This window comes from Gadus morhua, chromosome 16 (genome assembly GCF_902167405.1).
Source record: "Gadus morhua chromosome 16, gadMor3.0, whole genome shotgun sequence".
Classification (NCBI taxonomy): domain Eukaryota; kingdom Metazoa; phylum Chordata; class Actinopteri; order Gadiformes; family Gadidae; genus Gadus; species Gadus morhua.
In genome coordinates this window covers 15,241,196-15,266,278 of record NC_044063.1, presented here as the reverse complement: position 1 = coordinate 15,266,278, position 25,083 = coordinate 15,241,196, and the positions used below count along the sequence as shown (strand labels likewise).

Genomic DNA, 25,083 nt, shown 5'->3' with positions numbered 1-25,083 from the left:
GTTTGTTCTGTTGTGGAATATGGATCATGTAATATATCAAATAATACAAAGACACTGGGGATATGAAGAATTTATTCTGAAAAGTGTGCTTATAAATAAACAATTGTCACTAACGCATGCAAGTATTAAATACAAAAAAGCATACACGGAAAAGTATACAACTAATTTGTGTTAATGGGAGAAGCAAAGTTCCCCCTGCGTAGGGCATTCTGGGTCACCTTTTGAGAACATTCTCATGCACTTAATGAATAAAAAATAAATTAACTCCAACCTCATTCCCCTTACACAGCAAGACCCAAGTCAAGTGTCCAAAGGTTCAAGTTCAACAGAGGAATATAATACATTCAAAAATATAATGCACTATCTTTACAATCAACTACCTGGGGTCACATAGTTGACCTGAAGTCCAATCACTGCAAGCCAGGGGTGTTGTAGGCCAGTGAGGGGAGTTCATTCAGAGATGTATTCATATTTGCACGTTCCACTGCTTGGAGTTCGGTTCGGACATCACCACCCACTGGTCTTTTGTCTTACGAACCAGGTGATGCATCAAAGTGAGTTTCAGTATCATACTAAATATCACTTGCCCCCCCGCAATATTCATATTACAAAAATAAATAGTTTGGGGTTGGATATAGGCTATTAGCAGACTTGATGCTGGGATTTTTTTTTTTTTTGTCCATTTCTGTTTACCGATGCTTCCCTTTTCTAAAAATAAGCGAATAAAAAGGAAACCAAACAGGGCTTTTATTAAATCGTAGTAACAGCAATAAGGTCTCTTGTGGCACCTGTTGCTGGTAGCCCTCAATAAGTCCAACGAGTGAAATCTGACCTGAGCTTGACTGGGAGTAGTAGACAGATCTCTACTGGAGTCTGGGGGAAACTGACAGAGTGAGCTCCCGACCGTTTGCCTGTCAAGAACGATAGTCTGGGGCAAAACAGAAGAGGGAGGGAATGAATTGACATGAAGAGTGCAACAAGGCGCAACATCTGCCGTCACTGAATGCCACATATGCAAGTCGGTTAAAACAAAAAAGGAATCCTGGAAGAGACTGAAATTGCATGTCTACAAGTAGGGAGGGAAGAGGAATTGACTGGTATTCTCCAAATGCTAGAGGGAAACAGGCACTGACACCAAAGAGAAACATTCAGTCCTAACCTTGGAGAAGGCTTTTCTGTGTGTTAAAGCCATTCTGTTGTTCGTCCCCGTTTTGTGAAGGAGACCCTGTAAGTAGAAAAATACAATTAAAACCTCACTTTATTCTGGTATAACAACAACCTAAAATAAACAGATGATTTAAAGTGCTCAAGATGTAGGATACAATGTGGAAAAACTTCACACTAGTTCTCTTATTCGGATAAATCAGGTGGCAAGACACCCTCAGACACCCATCAATATTATAGTATACATATTATATGAAATATTAAAATAAACATCAAGCCTGAACCCTATTGGAAGTGAAGCTTTGGGTTTACAGTGCAGTTGTACATGGTTGAATGCAGAGAATGAATGGAAAAATTTTTTGTAAGAAAAGTCAAATTTAGCTTGAACCTACAACCCAAATTGTACACGATGGGAAAATAATTAAGCCATATATACCATGACCAGCGAAAAGTAGGGTAGCGTTTCTGACCCTCAGATCGGGCGACACACTAACCACACACAAATGGTACAGAATTAAAAAAAAACGGCCACAGAACTGACCATAGGGCGTGGCGGCGGCGGCGGTGGCGGATGCATCGCGGCTGCAGATCTCGTTGGCCAGCCGCTCAAAGTACTCGGGCAGGTCGGAGTACTCGTCGCCGTAGGAGATGACCTTGATGCCCTTGTCCAGCATGTTGTCGCGGAGCTTCTTGAACTCGCCCACGTCCTCGCGCCGCACCAGCATGAAGTGCTCCAGGTCCGACTTGTGCTTCACCGCCTCCAGGAACAGAGCCTGGAAGGTGGTGTCGTCCACCGTGCGCCCACAGCCCAGGAACACAAACGACTTGGTCTCGTACAGCTTCTGGATCTCCCGCTGTGGGGAGGGAGAGATGGGGGGGAAGAAGGAGAGGAAGGGGGGGAGTTGGGGGGGGGGGGGTTACTGCTGCGTTCTCAGCTGTGCTAACATCAGGACATGACCAACAAGGGCAAGCAGAATCCACAAAGAAAACACAATTTAGGCATAAAGACATAAGCGAGTAGGACAATTTGTGAAAATTGATGACATTTTTACTCTCTCATAATAGACTTCTCATAATAATAAAAAATAACTTAAAACTCATAATTGGTGCCTTTATGTAGTATTTGCCCTTTAACCTCATATGTCACCAGCGGTTCCCATGTCATCCTTCCATCAGATTTATTGTCTTCCTGGTCAGGGTCGGAATGATGACTAAGCCTGTCCCAAAGTATTCTATGTTCCCCTAATAATGACCTAGCAGCCGGCACCATTTAGGCTCAAGGATAAGCGCTGCCTATCGAATGTCGTGCTTACCATAACCTCGGTATTCCTCAGTACATTCTGGTAGCCAGCAGGGTGCAGTACGATTCCACTTGGGTTAGTGTAAACACCATGGATGTGCAGAACGCTCAAGTTGCGCTTCTCCTGGGCCCACTCTAATACCTGGTAACACACACACGCACACAGGCACACCCACAAGGACACAGACATACACACACAGTTTGTTAACAGTCCAACGCACCTAATCCTGTTCCTGCTGGACAGAAACAGGTTTGCAACACATTAGCTCGGATGGGAGATGGGACATAAATACCAGGATTGAGAGGCTGCAGTTCAGTTGACCTTTTGGCTATCACAGAGGAAGCTTGTGAGAACTTTTACAAACCCAGCTGTTTGCTCTTGATTAGAGAAATACTCCCCTCCTCCAGCCGTGTCTTTCACCAAATGCAAATATTGTTCCAACTTGTAAAGTTCTCCCACAGACGATTAACGGGGCAAACTTTGACCTCTGTGGCCACGCGACGCAAGGGGCGCTGGAAAGATTCTTTCAGGCGGAAGACAGGCTGGGCTAGTGAAGCATGCACTCCCAAATACATTTGCACCTTTGGACTTTTACATAGACAGATAATGTTCAAGAAAACGGTAAAAAAGAAAACACACAAAAAAAACACAACACACTAAACAAGAGGCTTTAAGGATAATTCTCTAAACACCCCGTTGGAGCATCGTCCCACCTTCTTCTCGTCCGTGAGGTCCAGCGACTCCAGCTTGGTGCCCTGGTGGGCGGCGTAGATCTCCAGCAGGTTGTCGAAGTTGGTGGTGAGGACGAGGGCGCCGCTCTCCATCAGCTGCAGCACGGAGCGCAGCAGGTGCTTGCCCGCGTGCTCCATCTTGCACTCCAGGTTGTCGAACACCTCGTACAGGCAGTCCTTGAAGAAGGTGGAGCGCACGTTGCCCGTTCTCTGTGGGGAGGCAAACACGATGAAAAGGGAACCAACAGTGGGGGACACACAAACAATATGGCCGGTGTGACGTTGAAGCCGCCCACCACAATCAAGGACAGAAGACGTGATTGATGTTGAGTAAGGCGTGGGGTTACTGTTAAATGGCCACTAAAAAAATCTAACGGGTATTACAAGGGAAACCAAAAAAGGGAATAATGGGATGAAACACATAATGTACATGGCACATCATCTGGAAACATGAACATCATCCATGACCTATCTCACACGATAGGTCTTGATAAAAAATTGATAAAAATAAACACGAGTGATCAAAAGGAAGGAAGGGAGGAAGGAAGAGAGGATGGAACAATGCACAGTATATGCCTTACAGATAGAATCAAACAGTGTCATTCTAACTATGTATTCAACCCAGCAGCTGTAACCGAGATCGAGCAAATTAAGTTGATCTGAGAATGAAGTGAATGTTTTAAAGTCAACATACCCATGACTCGGGTCTTGGTGTATGATAATGCAAACACACACACACACACACACACACACACACACACACACACACACACACACACACACACACACACACACACACACACACACACACACACACACACACACACACACACACACACACACACACACACAAAGCCAGTTTGAAACTCCGGTTTTACTACCAATAGAAACCATGCCAAGCAATTTTTATGTACACACACACTTTTGGAATCTATTAGGAATCTAGCTGCAATGTAAAGGCCCAATTCCACAGTGAGTTTAAGCAGACCACGACTTGGTAAGCAAAGGTTTACCCAGGGTATGCTTGGGTAAACACAGGGAGAACGTGACAACTCCGGAACCAGCACTTAATACTAAAGACAGACAGGGTCAGCAGGGCATCTCAAAGTAGTACACATTTTCGAAATTTTCCTGGCCCCAACATAACAAGTAAAGTAGCAGCAAGTGCATTTGTCACAGTGAGCCGCTTGTGGTGATGTCTGTGGTAGCAGGACAAGATGAGTTACTGGACACAGATTAGTGACTGCATCGTTGAGGGATTATTCTAATGACGTCATTCTACACTAAGCCAGGCTAGAGCAAACACATAGCTGGCGGAGGAGAAGACGTTGGACTGAGGAAGGGAGGGATATCTATTGATACCAGAGGATTGCCGCCCATGGCGTTGGTGATTCAGATTAAAGAAGCTAAATTAGCTAAACACTCAAAAACCTTTCACCGGAAGGAAGACATTAACCACACGACACAACCATCATTATCCACTGTTTTAACACTCGTCAAGCCCATTTGACATAGGCAAGGGAGTCTTTGGGATACAGACAACCAATGGGGATTCTTGCAATAAAAATCACCACGACATGACACTGACTCTAATGTCAGGTTTAGATTTATATAAGAAAGGGAGCCATGTCATTTAAGTGCTACAGCAATTGATCACCATTTACACCTTTTTATTGAGAAATGGTGTGCTAATCAAGACGCATGTATGCCTATTGTAATAAGACCGACAGTAGACCTGAGGTAAAGCACTCTTTTAAAGTGACACAGAATTTAAGCGGTTTTTAGTTTTTCAGGTTGAACTGAATCAAAAATGGCTCGTTTGATGACCCTAAAATTCAACAAAACTAATCTAGGCCTAATCACCAAGCTTCTAGGAGCCGCATGTTTTCATTCTGACTATTCTAATTAGCTACTCAGCCAAGTTCTAATTAGCCCACTTTCTGTCCGGGGTCAAAGATGTGAGAGGATTAGTTACAACGACTTTGTTTTGCCATTATGACATTGAAGTGCTTCAGTAGATTAAGCATTTTTCTCAGCAGTTTTGTAATAACGGAAAAAAGGTCAGTAACGGCAGGGATGGAAACCTACTTGTGATTTAAACAATAAGATCATACACATTCTTCAACGTATCGTTTGATACGCGAGTAGAGCAGCACAAAAGCTACTTTGTTGGGCTGTTGAAGAGAAAAAGCATAACAAGGACTAGTGTGTATATGGATTGGTAGGGGCCTGTTTGTCCATGTTGGCTATTCTGTGCCTAGGGTGGGAACTACTGTTTCAGAAGGTTTTACACACACACACACACACACACACACACACACACACACACACACACACACACACACACACACACACACACACACACACACACACACACACACACACACACACACACACACACACACACACACACACAGAAGGCTGATGCCTCTGCAGCCCACAGCAGTGTGGTGGCGGTTTATCCACACTACTGGATTAAGCCATAAAAACTCCATTTGTTCCCTTTGTGACAAAGGGCTTGAGGCTGAAACAATACGTGAATTCCAACCACGTTGACCACGGGTTGGAACATCACCATAGCCTCACAGCAAATGAATGCACTGATATCGAATTTATGGCAGAAAAATATGTATATATATTTTTTGATAACGTATTTTCTTTCATTCTATTTCAGATGATCAATACAGTTGTTACCATTTGGAAATCTTAACTAATTAAATTATTCTTAACGATCAGACAACAACACTTGAAAAGGACCAAAAAAAAAAGCAACTGCTCAATAGTAATTACAACTAACTCAACCATGTACCTCTGCAGCTGGGAAGTATTGTGTCTGTGGAAAACTCTTGTCCAAGTTGGCTGGCATTACAACATGTTAACTAATAATATCATATCATTCTTATCATAAAATATACTTCTGCTTCCTCTAATGAAACAGAACTTCTTCCAAATCACATAAAATACTGAGTAATTCATTAACTTTTCTTCTATGTCAAGCCCTATGGAATCCAACTGTTATTTAGAAATGAGTCATAAAATGATGTTAGGATGGGAATAAAGATAAAGTGCTTCTTGATTGTAAACTATCAAACAAAGGATATGCTTTGTTTTCATAAATCCAACAAAGATTTGAAATACAATCACTAGCTCGATGCAGAACATGGCCTTACCCAATCCATGTTGAGAATTGGGTCTTTGATTGTTTATAAAAAGGACTGATATTGAAGAACAACACATTAGCCATCTTCTGACAAATCACGTTATTTTGGTCCACAGAATAAGTTAAAAACAAATTAAAGGCTAAACTGGCCCCATAACAAAAGTTACCATGACCCCAAATTCTAAACCAGATAAGAGCAACACATTTTTTCTAATCCCACAAAAGCCTAAGGGCAATGTCCCCATCAAGGAGGAGAACAGTGTGCTGTTAGACTTCGAGCCCACGTGTAACACACAGATTGGATCTAGACCGGAAGGAGGAAGCAGGAAGGAAGTCCTTACCGGAGACAGTTTCTGGATGAGGTCATGGGCCACGTGCACCAAGTTCTTATCCTCCTGCAAGTGCTTCTGGAAGCGACGGCTCTCCTCCTCCTCCAGCAGGTCAAAGTCATTGGCTGCGTCGAGCAAGGCCTGGATCAGACCCTTCCATGAACGGAGCGCAGGGACCTGGGGGGCCACTGCGGAGCTCACCCCTGTGCCAATTACAAGGACCAGCTCAGGGGCCCGCTTTGTCTTCAGGCTAGGCAGCAGTTTCCTTTGGGGCAGGAAGATATTCAGTGACGATGGTTCCAGTGATGGGGCTTTCCACATCCTTCCGAAAGCATGTAGGTTAAACAGAGCATTTTAAAGCACTAGTCACACTAGTGGTCACACGTGGTATGAAATGTGACCCCGATTAACATTTAGGTTAGTGATGCTGAAAGGATTGGAAATACTTTCACATGGCTGATTTCAAACAGTATATCCATTCCATGTACATATTGTATACATTTTGACATGGCATATCGCTGTTTAGAAACAAGGCATGAACTTACCTGGGCTTCTTTGCATTAGAGTCTACATCCTGAGAATCATTTGCTGGTCGCTTCTCGGTTTTTACTGCTAGAGCAGTGGCCATTCAGCTCCTAAAAAGACAAAATGTGCATCCATATTTAGAAATAACATACATGCATACATAATTCCCATAATAAATGCCACGTTTACACTGGCCGGTTGCATAGGTTACCAATGAACAACAATACAAGGCAATAAAGTAACATATGTGGCTGCTTGCATAATCTGTAGGCCTACAGTTTATATGCTATTAAAGATTATAAATACTGCGGCTGTTCGTCAAAAAAAGTTCAGCAAAGAAAACATGAAGCAAAATTGCTGATGTCCAATGAATCGACAAAGCAACCCTCAAGAAAGGTGACGACCTATCACTTGTTGCTGCGTTCACGTAATCCAAGCCGGTGATACACGGTACTATTGAATAGATTTTACATTACAATCTTTAATTTGTCACCACGCGTACAACAACTTCAAAGAAAAACGAATCCACTGTGTGTAACCATAGCTTTGTAACTCACCCGAGTGGGGTTTCTTTGTATTTTTATACTCAACAGAAGTATCTGCCACTTCCTCTACTGACTAGACAACCAGAGAAACAGCCGCTGATGTTACCGGCTAGTGGGAGTTAGCTCTGCCGTTAGCGTCACCGCTGAGCCGGGGAGGAGACAAGTGTTCGACGCGCCCGAGCCCGCCACGCTAGACAGCAGTTATCTCCCAGACCGCACCGCGCAGCACAGGGCTCACATGCAGCTCCTCGCATTGGACACAGACCGAAGAAGTCAGGGTACCCAAAGGGGCTGTCCTCTACATAGTGACATCCAAGCAAGGGGACACAGGAGTTTTAGTACAAACCGAATGATTCAGTAAACGGTACGATTTTAGTTTAAAAAACAATATTTGTTTAAGATATAATGTGAGGATACGCGGATACTTGTTGTCTCCCACCAGTCTTCTTCTCAACACATCACGGGGAGGAGTGTCTCCTGCTTCCTATGGGATTATGAGGGCTGACACACACACACACACACACACACACACACACACACACACACACACACACACACACACACACACACACACACACACACACACACACACACACACACACACACACCCGACTTCTGCGACTCATGCAGAATGACATCGATGTCGTGTCTTATTGTTTCACAGTTCATAGATGCGGAGTACTTTTAAATTATATATTTTTAAATGTTACCCAATCTGTAAATGTATACTTTATCCTTATTCGATTCGTACAGCTGCTCCTGGAAGTTTAAACAGAGGAAAGCTCCCCCATAAAAATTACTTTGTCTGCCATCTAGTGGTAAAATTTGAATTCGTCCTGTATCGTTATCCCCACTCCCCCCGCCCCCTATACCACACACACGCCTCGTTAGTTACTGTATGATAAAAAAAAACACCACATTATTTATTCATAATAATTAAGAAGATGGACATGCCCGTTTAGCTATTTTGACACCTCAAAGCAGGTATTTGAATCAATGTTGTTTTTACTTGACAGGATTAAGTAATAACAAGCCGAATTTGTGCTTAAAATCGAAAATAATTATTCACATAAATGCTTATTTTATTAAAATGTATTTCTGATTTAACAAACACAGAATATATACCCTTTTTTCCCTCGAAATGTGTACTGAAGCAGAATTTGAAAATAATGCAATGTGAATATGCATGATAGATTGGATTAGAAAATATCTGATTTAAACCATATCATGTACTTTTTTATCCGAATATGACTAAAAGAAAAACTTGCGGCCTAGAGGTTTATCTTTTTCATCTTTAAATCAAACCCACTGACCGGATTAAATATAGATGCCTATAGAAGTAAATTGTTAGACTGAATACACAATGCATACATTATATAGGCTGAAAGGGCATCCTGGTCATACAACTAATGCCAATGTAGTGTCAACTGAAGCAGTTTCATCTATTCTTAATAGCATAAGTCAGAAAGATGCAGTCAAGAGAAAGATGCAACTTAAATTAGGCAGAATTGAAAAAGTAGAGGTTGAAATAGTTCCTGAATAGTTGTAGTCCATTAACTTCTCATTCATGGTTTTAACAGTTACACAATTTTTCCACATAAGATATTTCTATCACACATACCATATAGATCTATGTAAAAGTCAGTCTCAATAACTCATTAATGCCTGTTCGCATTCGGACATATAACTGAAGTTTGATATTTTGTAACCATAACAATACATATAACCAAATAAAGTGAGTGATGAATCATATGTGTAGTGGCTGACTGTTCAAAGAACTCTTAATCGACGTAAACATGTAAAATAACAAAAATGTAATTCAAATAATAATAATAATCATCATAACTATAATAACCTTGAAGTTACTCTTAAGGGCACATAGGGTTAGCCAGGGTTTGGTCAGGGCCGGGCTGGTCCTTAATCAGTCTTGAACTCATTCATTTCATAGCATTACATTCCATTTTCCCTCTTTGCCTGACCCACGACAAATCCCTCAGGCAAGCCGGGCAAAACTTTGGGGTCTGAGCGGGGCACCAAGCGCCGGCCCGCTCTACACAGAGATGGAGCCCTCTCTGAAGTCTGTCTTGCCGATCAGAACGTTGAGCAGCATGGCCTTGCCTTCCCGGCACTCCCTTTGAGCGGACTTGATGATTTCACTGAGCCTGTCCTCGTCCTCGCGTCCTATGAGGCAGCCCTTACCTCCGTAGCCGTCAGCCACAATATGGTAATCTGAAAAATAAAACGTGTGAAAAAAGGTTGTCTTCTGTCTGGAAAGGACATGATGTCTATTGATTGACAATGAACGTGTGCAAAACAATTCAATTGAATCCAATTCAATTAAAAAAAACGTTATTTGTCCCCTAGTGGGTGTGATGGAATAATCCATTTGTGGTTTCCTTTTAGTCATTTAAAGCTTTGTTTCCTATTCCTTGTATTTTCTGCCTTTCCTCAATGTCCTCTAAATGTTATCCTTTGTGCTTGGGGTAAACCGGTCACAAGGGAGAAGGCATCCCCTTATGCATTCTTCTGCTTGATGAGAGCACAGGTAACTTTGTGTCTTGGGTAACATTACCTGATTTGATTATTTACAACTGCATTGTGGGGAGGATGTGGAACTTTGGAACTTCCTGTGTGTGAGGAACTGAGCTTAATGTATGCACACACTAAAATAGGTTAATTGTCTACAACTATTGTGGGTTTTTTAGCACTGAGAACTGAGAAGTCTCATCTGTCCTAGCCACAATATCGCTAAGCAAATTTCCAAGACAGCAGCAATTCCTGGCAGCAGGAATAGTAAAAGGACACACATACAGCACATTCAAGACAATACATGATAGACAAACAGTGGCCAACAAGCAAGCAAACAAGAACAAGCAAAAATGCTGTTCTGTTAACAATGCATCTGGCATGGGCCTGGGCGGTTTTTCCAGATCAGTGCTGCGGTACAACGATATTTACCCAAGAAAGCGAGGCCACAGGCAACGTTGCTGCCGAGTATGGGCACCTGCTCCCTGGAAATCTGACTCCAACACGCATCGTTCCCCACCACAGCTATGACTGGCGTCTAGACGGACACACAGATAGAGACACTCAGAAATACAGAGAAAGCACTGCCGAAGTGTTTAATTGTTAGTACAGTTTGAAGTTTAATTTCCAATGGGAAATACCCAAATTAGTAAACCATCTGGTGGAGCAACATCAAAAGTAAAATGATAATGAAGTAAATAAGGATACTAAATCGACCTGGTTATAAACCAGGAGCTCTAAAATGGAGTTGTCACCTTATGCCTCGTGAAGGTGTCAAACTCTGCAACGCTGTACCCCAAGGAGCCGTCACCGTAGACGATCCATACCTCAGAGAAAAATGCCTCGTTTAGATCAAGTGAACGATCCTTTAAATAATGCACCGAATCCATAGTCAATGAATGCTACCTCTGATTCTGGTCGGCACAGCTTTGCTCCGAGGGCAAACCCGCCTCCTACTCCAAGCGTCCCAAAGGCACCTAGGAGGATTTGGGATGAATACAATTTATAACAAGAATCATTGTGGCCAATAAAGACCCCCCGGCCACAGTGTACTCAAAGTATTTTTCCTGTATTCAACTAATATTGCTGTAAATTTTGAAGTAACTTTGAGTAATCTGCACACTTAATGTGGCCTTTTTAATAGCTGACGGCAATGCTCAAAATGTCTTCAGTGCGCCAGGGAATAGCTCTTCTCGGTTCCAGTTTGCTTTAATCAGGGCAGTTGTCCCTGAGCTGAGTCCTGTGGGACTCTTACCTGGATCCAGCCAGCGTAGGGGTCCTCTTGGCCTCATGATGTAGGCCGCGCTGCCCACAAAATCCCCACCATCAGCGACGATGATGCTGTCTTCTGCCATGAGCTCGTCCACACAGTGGAGCACTTTCAAAGGATTCAAGTGACGGTCCGTCTTCTCCACCGCTTTAGCCCTGGTTACAAATACAGGTGGAGGGGGTGTAATTAAAAATAACAGCAAGATCATTTTTATAGATTTAACAAACCTACAATACAATTTGTATTAAAAGTAATACCAACAATTTTGTATATAGTGTACGTCACGAGCCCCCATTGGACACAATTGACAATGTAAGGCGTCATGCCCCATTAACTATTCAGTAGAATAAAGGAGGGTACAGCTGACATGCAATCAGGGATTGGCCCATAGCTCGTTTTTGGAGTTGATTTGATTGACTGCAAATGCTCATGTCTGGCTACTTAAATAAGCATTCAGTGAGTTCTGGTGGACTTGTGGTTCCTGCCCCTGAGCTTTTACAATGATGTTGTCAAGACCTCAGGTTTCTCTTTTTTTTGCCATGCACATTCACCCACTTCCAGTCAACCAGTTTCAGTTCCAGGTGGGTCAAACCGTACAGGAGCTTACACTGGGCTCCTACCTAATGTATCCATTACTAAGGGTTTACCTGTTTGCATTTTCTTTGGTCTCATCTCCTGCTTTGAGGCTCTGAGGCCATTCCTCTGGACATTTATGGCCCTTCAGGCCTTTGGAGAGCTGCAACAGGAATGAGCCAGCATCCCCTAAAAACATTTTATTATAAGACGATATATTCGCCTTGTTGACTGCCATTAGCCAAATAAGATGACCATTGACATGATAGATTACTAATATACAAGTCAGCTTCATTAAGACACCAAAACGGAATATTCACTGTGACACTAACTTATTCATTAATTAATAAAAAATCGAATATAACTAGTATGAGTGTTGAAACAGACCCTGGATTGCAACAGTTGGTTTCCAGAACATGTCAGAGTTCTTCAGCAGCTGAGTTTTATCTCTGTTGACGGCGATGACTTTGCTGCGTCTGTTCAGAACCCTGCCATAGCTCAGACGGAAGTCACACACAGTGCCTGTCAACACAACAAATCACAGTCACTTCTCGTTTATAAACCCCACTGAATATAAAAGGAACGCAAACCAAACATGACAGAACATTTTGTCAAGACTTTTCAAACCAGAGAAAAAGATGAGAAACTTATTTCAGCCACCATAGAACTGTTTTTAAAATGTGCTGATCAGGGACTTTTTGACTGTGGTCCACAAATTGGGGCTGAAAGGAATAAGAAAAACACGCTGAGCCGGTTCCGGTCTTTTCTCTTTCACTTTCTATGGCATACACATTTCTACACTCAACAGAACAACCGTGGAAAGACTGGTCCAACAGCAGCTTGGACCAAGAACCGAAACTAAGGCCAGAAGGACTGACCTGCCAGCAGCACCACGTCAGCCTCCTTAAGGGCATCTCGTCTGTTCTGTCTGATATGGATGGGGCTGTCTTTACCCAGCATGCCACGAGACATGCCTCCCAGAAAGCAAGGGATTCCCAGCAACTCTAAGGCTTTCCTGGAAGACAGGGATACATGCAATACCAGATAAATGATCATTTCTTATAAGATAAATATGACCACACGAATGAAACAGTACTTAATAATTATTAAGCTTAGTTATGCGATTATTTACTAATTCAAAATGTTAAAGGCAGAAGTTAAAGAGTTTGGAAGTGCTTAACTATATATATTTTTTCCAATGCAACACAAGGCGCATTAGTTGCAAGCAGAGTAGCAGACAGCACACCTGATATCTTCCACAGGAGTTGGCGGCAGTGTGGCTTGGCTACCCAAGAGAATGACAGGCTTCTTGGCCCGGCTTACCAGCTCGATGCACTTTTGGACCTATGTTAATGATCCAACAAAACATACAAGTTATAAATAGCTAAGTTAGACCCAGTGTGAAAGAATGTATTGGGCCTGGATGGAAAAGCAAACAACAGATTGCTTATTGGAGTTAGGAGAATGAGTCTTACCTGATCATCGGTGGCGTGCGGGATGTCAACAGGTAACGGAGACACATCTCTCGTCTCCCATGCTCCAGCAAACAGGTTTGTGAGGTGGTTTTCAAGATACCTTAAAAAAACACCACATGTCGTAGTGTGTAATTACAAAACTTAAATTGGTAAAAATATAAATAATTACTACCACTCAATAATACTATGCAAACTCCCTAGTGACCTACCAAGTGACTACCTTCCCCATCAGGCCCTTGGGCGGGTTCTTGACCCCAAACTCCTTGGACACCAAGTGGAATGGGTACAGCGTGTCAATGGGGAACTCTATGAAGACTGGCCCGGGGGTGCCGGACTGGGCGATGGCTAGAGCCTTCCTGACCGTGGGAACGATCTCACGGATCGTCCTGATGGAGGCACAGAACTTGCACAGTGGCTTGAAAAGGGACATCTGGTCGATGTCTTGCAGTGCTCCCCTGCCCTGTTTAACAAGAGCAGCGTGAGCACACGCACGCACACACACGCACGCACACACACGCACACGCACACACGCACACGCACACACAAGAAATTGGAAAGGGTTCTCAGACTTAATTTGGCTTGAACACAAATGTGATACACAGAAGTTTTACCATGTGTTTTTCACACATGTTGACACTGCATTCGCAGTGAAGTAATATTTGCACCGTACAGCTAAATAAATTAACTGTAGTTCTGAGCTTTGAGGACGGACACAAAGGTCCGTCCACTGTAGCGGAACCGTGCTCTACCTGAAGAAGAGTTCCCGCGGCTCCGCCCATGAGCAGCAATGGCGACTCTGCCATCTGGGCGTTCTTCACCGCCGTCACAGTGTTGGTGAGGCCTGGGCCAGCAGTCACTGCTGCTACACCCACAGTGCCTGGAGGGAGGGACGACTTATGGTGACAACCAACAATAACATACAGCACAAATACACCCGTGGGGTGTTCCACAAAGCCGGTTTTATCACATAACCGGGTAAGTTAACCCAGGGTTTGCTGTAACCCTAGGTTTTCCGTTCCAAAAGGATCACGGTGTGTTAGTTGCTATAGCAACATATGCTCTGAATCAAACCTGGTCGGACCAGGTTTTGCGCAGGTTAAGTTTGAAACATAACCCGGTTTTGGGTATTTCAACCGGCGTTCACCGCAGATTTCATATATTCACAATGGCATGCCCTTTTGATAAGAGAACTGCTGATATCAGAGCGCAAATTATACGTGCAATCCACCGGGAGCGATTGATAAGACCACGGCTCGACATCTTGGCATATTGGATGACTTTTTGCTGGAGTGGAGAGATAGATTCTCGCGCAAATCTTTAATATATTTAAATAGCCTTACATAGCCAACACTACCAATCGAGGACCTGGCCTCAGTTCACTCCAGACTATTTGCGTAGCCCTCCGTATTTTTCAAATGGTAGTTTTATCTAGGCTATAATGCTGGAGATGCTGAGCACATCACAGTCGTTTCAGATGACCCATCCAAGATTTGTATCGGCCTCCTATCATACAAAGAGCAATATTGTCTGAGTACTATGCCGAGAGGCATTTACAACATAAAGTATAAAATAGTCCTAACGGACTTGCATCCACTGGAGAATGTTCGATCGTAGCCGGCGGCTTCATTACAAGCACTGATCCATCTTGATCTGTGAAGTTGATGAATTGTCACTTTTAGGTTTTCTACCCAGTTACCAAAAAAAGAAACATTTGGAATAGTATGCGCTGTGGCAAGCACACGGTTTGCATGTGTTACTTCGAAGGCAAAAAAAATCTAAAATACAAGAAAACACAAAAACCTACATTCAACCAGTGTGGGGTATGGCACATGACTCTCTGAGGTGGTATTAGGCCTACCTCCAGGTACCCCCTCCATGCCAGGGCGCCCTGAATTTATTTTTATTAACAGCTCCTCCACCGGGGTCAAGACAATTTGAGGGCCAGATCCAGTCTGCCGACTGTCGGCCTTTTCACGATTGGCTTAAAAAAATGGCTTATTTAAATTTATACCAATACGATGTTGGGAAAAGCTTACCCGTTTGTATGTTTTTTATACTTCATTTTTATACTTGATCCTCTGACCGCTTGGAAGCAATCGGAGTACATATTGTTTTAGAAGAAAGGGCTTATGTGGTAGGATCTTTAAGAATGCTTAACTGGGATATTTATATATTCATGGCTCAAATATTAAGGATCATGCTTTTGACGTGTAACTAACGCATTTACGCGGTCAGCGAACCGCTGCCAGGCTTTGGTTCTCCGGGTTCCAGAGGTTTTAGCGTTCCCTTTTCTTGTGATAATGTCCTTCTCCTCGTCATAGCTCTCCAGGAGAACCTGGAGTTCCATTTCATTGAAATAAGCGGCCCGTTTCGCCATATCGATCAGGGTTTCCATGATCCATACATCACGTCTTTTTAAGTTTGGCGTGGGCGCGCACAACCCTGTGTTAACCAACCCCGAGTTGATTGAACTAATGCATAACCGCTGCTGTGGAACCGAAAACTCTGGGTTGGTCGGCACAGGGTCAATCAACCTAGAGTTCAGCGTTAACTCAGTGTTTGTTAAACCTCCGTTCGTGGAACACTACTCCAAGGCACCATATATAAACAAACTAGTCATGTACTATATGAAACGCATATATGCATATGGTATATACGAGCTACTTAATCTCGCAGACACAACTTTGTATTCATTCATATGATAGGGCAGTGGCATTAAAACACCCATACTGGTTGAATGAAGGAATAAAAGAATGATAGAATGGAGAAAACGGGCCTGAAACACCACATTTCCAGATGGAGCTCATTAATAGGGGTTGCGTTGACGTAGGTAATGCTGTGTTTACCCGACAGCCTCGCCACAGCGTCGGCGGCGAAGACGGCCGTTGCCTCGTGCCTGGTGTCCACGATGCGGATGCCGAGCTTCTCACACGCCACCAGTATGGGGGAGATGTGGCCGCCGACGAGCGTGAAGACATACTTGACGTTGTGCGCACGCAGCACCTCTGCGACGCTCTCCCCGCCGTGGCGCGGGCTCTTGGTTTCGGCCTGGCGGGGAAGGGTGATGAAGGATGTTATTCAGACCACTGAAGATCATTTCAGAGACACCCAAACGACTGTGCTGGCTGCACTGCCGTTACAACCAGATCCCCTCAGAATGCAGACTCTGTTCACACACAAAGAAAAGCCATATCAAATGTTATCCCATCCTCATTTCCACTGCTCAACTTATCATAGTTATATTGGTCGTTAACACTGCTTTTAACCAGGTTTTTTTTCAGTGGACCATTGTAGGCCTACTATATTTTTGACTGCTTATTACATGCACTTGTATTTTGCCTTGATCCTTGCTTACTAAAGGTCCCTACGGAAAACGAATGTTCTTTTAATTCAATATAATTGAGAGACTACTGAAACCAACAGTATGGCAGCCGATTCGGTGACACATTAAAATGAATAGGTAAAACGGTGTCATTTGTCCTACGCATATCTCTAGGACCGTCCATCTGATCTACTTCCTGCTTTACGTATTTATTCCTGGGCACCCGAGGAAATGCATTGTCAATTGAGAAGTGGTTTGGTTGAGCGGTTATTGAGAAAGATGCAACAATCGGCAACCAACAGGCACTGCAGCGGCGGTCGTTTAGTTGAGGACCAGAGGACGTGTGTGACACACTTCGGCCTCTGTCAAAGTGCGTTTTACCTTTAAGCTTTTCCTTTTTGTGTGGAGAGGTCAATTGAGGTGAAATGGTAATTTGATAACCTCGACTCTTTTACATATCCCACTAGCCTAAATTACATCTTGCAAAATATAGTCTACGATTCCAAATATTTCATCACACGTGAAGAAGGTTATCTGTCCCACTGTTAGCTATTTCACAATCTACTTGTTACCTTTGGACGCGCCCCATCCTAAAGAGCGCCTCTTCAGGAGGACCTTCAGAAAGCCTTTGTGTTGTAAAACAACAGCCTGTCCAAAGTTGACAGCTCCTCTCGCCACTGGTGTCAAGCGTCAACAGTTCACCTTTCACCTATTTTTCTTATGACTATTTCAAATAGTTTATCAACTGTTCCAACAAGTTTCACAAATGCCGGTAACCGTCATATATTACTCACAAGAAGAAGGGTGCGAGCAAGTCAGTGTTTTATGAAGCACAACTCACCTTGTGGAACAACTGGTAGAGCAACCCAAGTTTGTAGGCTGCAAACAGAAGTGCACACAGCGGAATGAACAAGGAGTACCCGATGACTCCCAGATAATCCATCCCGAGACAACCTCAATACGATATATATGAAAGAAAGGGTCTCGATGTGACCTATAATTAAATGTCTAGTAGCGACCCGAGAGCCCTAGCTGGACTACTGCTTTAATGGCTAGGCTACTGCCTAGCTTGTGCAAAATACTATACAATCAAATATGGATATAAACTAGCCCCTTCGCATTTTGATTAAGTTCAACTATACTACATTCATACGGCTGTGGTCCACATATTGACACTTCCTTAACTTGAAACGACAGGCCGATGCACGCCTAGTGCTAACAATTCTGCACCGTTACAGCACCTTAGCACAACATACGAGTCACTTGACTTCTTTGTGAATCACAAGGGAACGCCCCCATACACTGATACATCCAATAGGAAGCATGTCCAGGCGTGTCTCAGGGTTAAGTCTATAATCGTTTGGTTATATCAACAGGACGCGTGGATAAAATCATTCCAAGCACAATTATTTTATTTAATGTTAAAAGCAACACGCCTAGTGAAAAAGTAAAGAAAGAGAAAGATATTCAAGTATCTTTCTCTTGAATAGAAAGATACTTTCTTTTCAAAGTATATTTTATATTAACAAGTGCTATTAATATTGGTTTTATTTTAATGCATTTAGCTCTTTATTAGATAGTATTGCATTATATGAACTTAATGTTGTAGTAAGATTCTAACCTGTGTGTGTGTGTGTGTGTGTGTGTGTGTGTGTGTGTGTGTGTGTGTGTGTGTGTGTGTGTGTGTGTGTGTGTGTGTGTGTGTGTGTGTGTGTGTGTGTGTGGGGGGGGGGGGGGGGGGGGGGGGAGTTACAGCAATGTACAAAAGGGGAGTTTGTACACATCAATTGTCTTTCCATGATCAGGATTTTCAGCGAAGACAAGTTTCTCTTCTGATTTGTGTTCCTCAAAAACAATAATCTAGAAGGACATAAAACATTTAACATTAAGCTTGCATCAAGTAACCGGCAATGAATATCTTCATTCTCATAAACATATTTTCATTCTCATCTTCAAATGATAAGAATGAAAAGAATGTATGAAAATATCAAAAATGTATTTATTTGTATGCATTTATATAAGAAGTATCAAACTATTTCTGACTGAACACACCTGGTTCTCTCCTCTCCTGAGCCATGGTCCAGGGACATACAGGTAGTGCTGGGGACCAATGAACCAGTGGCGGCCCAAATTCTGGCCATTAATAAGCACTACTCCTTTACCCCAATCCTTTGAACACATAGACACATCATCCATGATTAATTTGTTTTGTGTAATGTAGAACCTATTCATTATGAAGAGGGATCGCAAATAATGAAGTTATGACATATTCCAAGTATTCACATTTTAAACGATGCCCTGACTTTCAATCACTAATGATAATGAATATTTTTTAATGATGTTATTCAAATTTGATACAATTAATAAATACTCATGAAATAATGAATTAAATCCTAAATTATAAAATCTTTGAATTAATTAAAAGGCTTCAAAAAAGAAATAAAGGTTTATGACAATTTGTCCTACTCACAGACATATTGAGAAATGTGTCTCCGGGAGACTCTTCCACATGCAGTGTAGCCTGAAAAAACCCTGGGAAGGAGGGCTTATGTGGGACAGACTTCCAGGGAGCTGAACTCAATCTGAAAAGTATACAGTGACATTATTTTATAAAAGGAAATAAATCAAAAGGAAACAGTTGTGTTCATATATATGGTAAAATGGCTGGGACCGACCTCTTCATAAAGCTCGGCCTCATATCCAAACAGTAGATAGTGAAGTCTCTCAGAGGGGCATTATTCAACGTGATATCTCCAACAAGACCTTGAAAAGCAACGATTAAAGATGTGACTAGCAAAATACAACACACGGTTTGAAACAGAGATGAGCTACATTCACAGTGTAGAAGCTGATACAAGGTATTAATTGCACCTAGTTGTGTGATAACAAATACATAATACACTGAAGCAACTCAAAACAATGAAGTTTGAAGAATACCTTTGCGTTGGTTGTCCAGTGCTTTCCCATAATTCACTCTTCCACAGTTCTCCACAAGCAAAGTCAACGTTCTCTCTCTCTTCAAAAATCAAATTCATAAACATGGTTCTTAGTCATGGTATAAAGGTATTAAAGGCATTTAAAGCAATTTCACAAAAAAAATTAGAATGTTGGGATGAGGTATCACTATGTGTGGAGAGTGTGAATAAGGGCTTATCATCTTATGGTTTACGGATTATCTTATCATAAAAATATTAAGATAAGATATTGTGATGCTAAGAAACACATTTTAACAGAAATGTGAGTTGGATTCAAAAACACGTGCTCGACAAACAGTAGATAGAATGTCTATATCATTTTATAAAACATTCCAGTTAGAGTAATTAAATAAAGTTTTGTAGGTTGGAGCACAAAACAATACCTTTCCATCAGGAATTGTTAGCTCTTGAGTCTTGTAGTTCAGACTGCCAACTGGCTGTCTGTCAACAAACACCTAGAGAACATGAATACGTAACCCATGAGACCAACAAATGTTATGTAGCTACCCAAGGGGAGCAAAGATATCTGATGCTTTTCATGTGATTGTTGTGTATGAGTGTGTGTGTGTGTGTGTGTGTGTGTGTGTGTGTGTGTGTGTGTGTGTGTGTGTGTGTGTGTGTGTGTGTGTGTGTGTGTGTGTGTGTGTGTGTGTGTGTGTGTGTGTGTATCTTCATGCTGGGTTTACTTTGAATGATAAAGTATGTTCTCACCAGTGCTCTGTCTCTGATGTTATTCATGGAGTGGAGGGTTCCCCCGCTGGTGATGGTGGTCTCGTACAGAGTGTAGCCGTACGACTGGCCGTTGTTGTTGTTCACCGGAAGATTCTCCATGTTAATTGGCTTCTCTGACTTTAATTGCTAGATAGGCGCGTTTGTAAGAGTAGATTTTTCAGTTCAATTCAGGCATCAATATACCATTTAAAAATTGAAACAAATGAGATGTGAAAATTCTTCATTTCAATGAAACAACTATAGTGAGGACTGAATACTTTGCCATGATATGAAACATACCATCTTTCTCATAACTGCCTAGCAAATAATGTAGTGAGATCTTATTTGAAAGCTGAAAAACTGTTTCTTAACCATGATCTTTTTGTTATAGATATTTCGATTTTGATTATCATGTCATTATTGTCTAAACCAGCACCCAACATGAGGTTGATCTTTGTGTTTGTAGCACACCTTGTCTGCGAAGCGGAGGGTGTCCCACAGGCACAAGTATTGCTGTACGTCAACAGGGTGATAGGCCGACCTCTTCTGAAGAGACGGCACATCAGGGAGAGGCTCAGCTGAAAGGCAAAGAGAAATGTGTCTTCCAGGCACGCAAAACTTTGAAAACGCTTAGCTCTGTTTTCAATAGTATTCTAAAACCAACATTACATCTACAATAAACTGAATGCCAGAACTAAAATCTGCTTATTGATACTATTGATCCTACTTACAGTGGTATTGGCTGAACAAGGTTCGCAGGACATGATATTTTGGAGTGTAGTCCCCAGCCTCTGATAAAGGTGCATCATAATCTAGAGTGAATGATATTATCGTTTGATTGATTAATACATACTAGCAACATGCATAACTATGGGAGCACTCATATTTCAAACAGATGATTATCTGACATCTTTCTCTGGCATTAAGCCTTGGGCCTTGCATAACAATATGTCGACCTACCATAACTGTTGACCTGAGATTTGTAGGTTCCAAAGTCCATGGCTCCATTCATGAAGCCAAAAGAGGACCCGCCGTGAAACATGTAGAGATTGATGGACACGCCTCTCTCCAGAATCTCTGACACCACTGCCAGCATGTCTGCCAATGGAGTGACGGTAAGTGGGACTAGTGAGTAGGTGTAACATAAAAAGCAGTGAATAGTTCTGCACTTATATAATGAGGTTATGAGCGTGACATCTTATTTTCAGTTATTTTCTTCTTGTCTGCCTTAACAACTGCTGTCAAAAATGACCATATTTGTGTGTGTGCGTGTTTCTGTGTGTGTGTGTGTGTGTGTGTGTGTGTGTGTGTGTGTGTGTGTGTGTGTGTGTGTGTGTGTGTGTGTGTGTGTGTGTGTGTGTGTGTGTGTGTGTGTGTGTGTGTGTGTGTGTGTGTGTGTGTGAACATGTGCACACAGTTCATTGGTAACTTTAATGAGCTGTGTGCAACTGAGCATGTTTCTGCATATGCTTTAAAAAGCTGCTAATCTGTCTTTTTGTTGTGTATAATAAGTGTTTCTTGCCGTCGGCCTGAAAGATGTGGTGATTCTCTCCCCAGACGTCAAACCACCCAGACCAGTATTCCATCACCATGAGAGGTCTTTGGGGCTAACAAGTCAAATACACAAATGCTGATGTTATGGTTATTTGCTTGAATACTAGTTATACAATTCAATGTTTCTATTTCTATTTTGGTGCTCTAACAGACTATGTCTATTCCTGCATTCACTGTTGGTCCACATACCTGCATGTCAGATAAATACTGTATGGCTCCGAAGGAAAGTCTCTGCAGGTTCACTGTTTTTAGAGCTGGAACGAAGGCAAGCGAGAATAACATAGAAAACCAATGGAGAATCATGGGACAACAAATACACTGTATAAATAATAATAGTATAACAACTAGTATATAATGTTTTGCCAATTAAAATCAGGCTAGTGTATCCAGGACTCCAGGTATACCTTCCTCTACACCCCCACACTTCAAACCCTCCCAGTTGTCTGAAGTCAATAGGAGCTCAGTGATGCCCCTGGACAGGAGACACTGCAGAGAACAGAAGATAAAATACATTAGAGAGAGAGAGAGAGAGAGAGAGAGAGAGAGAGAGAGAGAGAGAGAGAGAGAGAGAGAGAGAGAGAGAGAGGTGGGCAGAGATACATTACAAGACAGTACAGCTAGATCATCCAAGTATGATTACACAATCATCCAATTATCCAATCATAAACCCATAATGCATTTATACAATTTCATAAAACTCCCATACCAAACTCATTTTCATTGATTTAGTTAAGTTAATAATTAAGCTTGTAACAGAATGTTTTGAAAATAGAAGATTACGTTTTTGATGAATGCCATGTATTTGTCATCCTTGGCATATGATCCGTATTCATTCTCAACTTGTACAGCAATTATCGGGCCACCTCCTTGAAACTTAAAGACCACAACAATGTAGAAGTACACACACAATACAATGGATGTGGTAAGTAACAGTATTATAAATATTGTCAAATGATTCACAAGTTTAAAATATACTGAAGATTATTCTACAAAACACTTTAAAGAGACTTTACCATCAAATGCTTGATTAGCGGGATGAGCTTGTCAAAGTAGGCATTAACTGCACTGACAAATCCTGGATAGGTTGTCCTCAACTGCATGTGTTTGTCTTGTAACAGCCAGCTGAAATATAGATCGGCAATAGGGGCTAGGGATCTTTAAAGCTCGTGAAAGATACACTAATTATTAATCATACTAGTTGGTTGGACTAACCTCGGCAAACCTCCCAAATCCCATTCGGCACAGATATAAGGTCCAGGCCGCAGAATCACCCAGAGTCCTAGCTTTGCAGCTAAGCAGATATAAGCCCTAGAAGAGATCGATAAAGTGGGCATTTTATTGCAAATACATTTATTAGGACTGAATGATTTTACTATGAAAGATGATTGGGTAATTTTAAAATGAAATTGTTACTTTAAATCCAGCTGATCCTGGAAATTGAACATTCCCCTTTCAGGTTCGTGCAGGTTCCATGGCACATATCTGAAAGAAGAAGAAGAAGAAGAAGAAGAAGAAGAAGAAGAAGAAGAAGAAGAAGAAGAAGAAACAACACTCATTTATGCACAAATATAACTGATCTGCCATTCAAGGTCCTGTAGCCAAGTGAAGCATGCAAACAAGACTCAATATTCACTAAAGTGTCGCATCAAGTGTCATGGTGCGTGTACATGTGAGTAAAAGTTGTCTAATGGTTGCATTGAGATCATTTGTTTTCTTGAACTTGAGTGGGCTGTCTCTAGTTTGGATTAATTGGATCTACTTTAAAAAAAATGATAACAATTAATTAATTATAATGTGGTTCTCTCACTGAATCAATGCTGAAGGGTATGTCTTACGTTGTGAGAGTGTTGAGACCACAGGCCTTCATCTTCAACAGCCGGTCTTCCCAGTGGGCTTTGGGGACACGGAAGTAATGGATGGAGCCTCCCAGGATGCGAAAAGGCTTTCCCTCCACAGTGAACTGGGAGGAGTTGGCCATCAGTCCCCTTCCACTGCTCATTCTCCTCACTTCAGTCAGTCTCCCGGTAACCGGGTCAAGTTACAAAATAAATCCCTATAGCCAACCTATAAAAGAGAGCACAAACTACGATAATAAACTAAGATATTTGTAATGACATACACTATAGCCTACGTTATGTTGTCCAACTGTGTTACTTTTTTATTACTGTTAATTATGGCTTCATGTTATCATGCCTATCCTAAACTGGTTAAGAAACTGGCAATTCACTGCAGCAATATAAATATTAGCATGGCTGTTTCACACTATTTGTCCTTGTTAGTTACACGTAGGTCTACATGTTGGTTTCACAGCCCAATTATAAATAACAGAAGTGAATATCAGCAGATAATTTAATGTTTTGAAGAGGAAAAGGCATTACTGTACCTCAAGGCTGAGCTTCCTGCGGAGCATTTGAATGGATAACGATGGTGAGAGGCCTAGAATACTGTGGACATTAGGATCTATTGTTGCTTGAGAACAAAAGCCTAATTGTGTTCAACGTGACATGCCCATGCCCTCTGAATAAAAGTAAAGAGAAAAATAAGGGAAGCAAGAGATACTACATTTTATGCAGTTTGCAGTTAGCTTCTGTGTATATAGGTGTGTATTAAACATAAACACAACACTTTCCATGTATATTTGATATTGTAGGCCTATATATTATTTTGTTTTTATATTTTGTCACGCGATACTTAAAAACTATCAAATACAATCGCATCAACAACCTCAATGAAACAAAAAGCACGTGCCTGCAATAGGCTAATGATTTTTGACCACATTTCCGTATCGCTCAACTACCAGTATTGCATTATATGGTGTGCGTGCATTTCCTACTCAAGCCCCGTCTTTGTTATAGTAATGTTTTTGGTTTTATCGATTGCTGTTATTGAAAGAACGCGTGTAGATGGTGACGTATTTATAGC

At 41.9% G+C, this 25,083-nt stretch overlaps 3 protein-coding genes across 6 annotated transcripts; all 3 read right to left on the bottom strand.

The window, feature by feature from the left end:
• Window positions 1–54: 54 nt before the first annotated feature.
• Window positions 55–8,248, bottom strand: fam118b (family with sequence similarity 118 member B). Of its 4 annotated transcripts, none has more exons than XM_030380451.1 (8): window positions 7,862–8,248; window positions 7,231–7,320; window positions 6,698–7,007; window positions 3,179–3,406; window positions 2,478–2,606; window positions 1,706–2,018; window positions 1,160–1,225; window positions 55–928 (listed from the first exon to the last, which is right to left on the bottom strand). In XM_030380451.1, exons 2-8 carry the CDS (start codon window positions 7,311–7,313, stop codon window positions 915–917), a joined length of 1,143 nt encoding a protein of 380 aa, XP_030236311.1. In that variant the 5' UTR covers window positions 7,314–7,320; window positions 7,862–8,248; the 3' UTR covers window positions 55–914. The 4 variants fall into 4 exon arrangements, with proteins under 4 accessions (XP_030236311.1, XP_030236310.1, XP_030236313.1 ...); XM_030380450.1 differs by having other exon boundaries at window positions 7,768–8,247; XM_030380453.1 differs by having other exon boundaries at window positions 6,698–6,950; window positions 7,862–8,243.
• A 565-nt stretch (window positions 8,249–8,813) lies between these two features.
• ilvbl (ilvB (bacterial acetolactate synthase)-like) lies at window positions 8,814–18,185 on the bottom strand. Its single transcript, XM_030380449.1, has 14 exons — window positions 17,763–18,185; window positions 16,446–16,647; window positions 14,349–14,476; window positions 13,809–14,059; window positions 13,600–13,699; window positions 13,371–13,468; window positions 13,003–13,139; window positions 12,512–12,646; window positions 12,199–12,313; window positions 11,537–11,706; window positions 11,188–11,258; window positions 11,037–11,108; window positions 10,714–10,819; window positions 8,814–9,984 (listed from the first exon to the last, which is right to left on the bottom strand). The coding sequence occupies exons 1-14, from the start codon at window positions 17,862–17,864 to the stop codon at window positions 9,806–9,808; spliced, it is 1,866 nt and encodes a 621-aa protein (XP_030236309.1). The 5' UTR covers window positions 17,865–18,185; the 3' UTR covers window positions 8,814–9,805.
• Window positions 18,186–18,663: 478 nt separating this feature from the next.
• On the bottom strand, window positions 18,664–24,861 carry LOC115561349 (beta-galactosidase-1-like protein 2). The gene is made up of 19 exons (XM_030381331.1): window positions 24,545–24,861; window positions 23,997–24,225; window positions 23,575–23,643; window positions 23,374–23,469; window positions 23,175–23,283; window positions 22,942–23,034; window positions 22,566–22,647; window positions 22,351–22,415; window positions 22,130–22,214; window positions 21,568–21,705; window positions 21,339–21,419; window positions 21,079–21,185; window positions 20,608–20,754; window positions 20,280–20,351; window positions 19,859–19,937; window positions 19,597–19,684; window positions 19,392–19,503; window positions 18,974–19,090; window positions 18,664–18,781 (listed from the first exon to the last, which is right to left on the bottom strand). Exons 2-19 carry the CDS (start codon window positions 24,158–24,160, stop codon window positions 18,671–18,673), a joined length of 1,815 nt encoding a protein of 604 aa, XP_030237191.1. The 5' UTR covers window positions 24,161–24,225; window positions 24,545–24,861; the 3' UTR covers window positions 18,664–18,670.
• Window positions 24,862–25,083: the final 222 nt, after the last annotated feature.

Bases quoted from the DNA above. Each gene is read 5' to 3' on its own strand.
- ilvbl (XM_030380449.1), bottom strand. From the start codon at position 17,864: ATGGATTATCTGGGAGTCATCGGGTACTCCTTGTTCATTCCGCTGTGT. The intron at 14,060-14,348 runs GTAGAGCACGGT...CTTGTTAAACAG, and splicing joins CCGCGGGAACTCTTCTTCAG to GGCAGGGGAGCACTGCAAGA. The intron at 12,314-12,511 runs GTCTGTTTCAAC...AAATGTTTTTAG, and splicing joins ACCAACTGTTGCAATCCAGG to GGGATGCTGGCTCATTCCTG.
- LOC115561349 (XM_030381331.1), bottom strand. From the start codon at position 24,160: ATGAGCAGTGGAAGGGGACTGATGGCCAACTCCTCCCAGTTCACTGTG. The intron at 21,420-21,567 runs GTAGGTCGACAT...CATTCACTCTAG, and splicing joins ATCTCAGGTCAACAGTTATG to ATTATGATGCACCTTTATCA. The intron at 20,755-21,078 runs GTGTGCTACAAA...GCGCCTATCTAG, and splicing joins CCCTCCGCTTCGCAGACAAG to CAATTAAAGTCAGAGAAGCC.
- fam118b (XM_030380451.1), bottom strand. From the start codon at position 7,313: ATGGCCACTGCTCTAGCAGTAAAAACCGAGAAGCGACCAGCAAATGAT. The intron at 7,008-7,230 runs GTAAGTTCATGC...TGCTTTCGGAAG, and splicing joins TCTAATGCAAAGAAGCCCAG to GATGTGGAAAGCCCCATCAC. The intron at 2,607-3,178 runs GTGGGACGATGC...GTGTGTTACCAG, and splicing joins ACCTCACGGACGAGAAGAAG to GTATTAGAGTGGGCCCAGGA.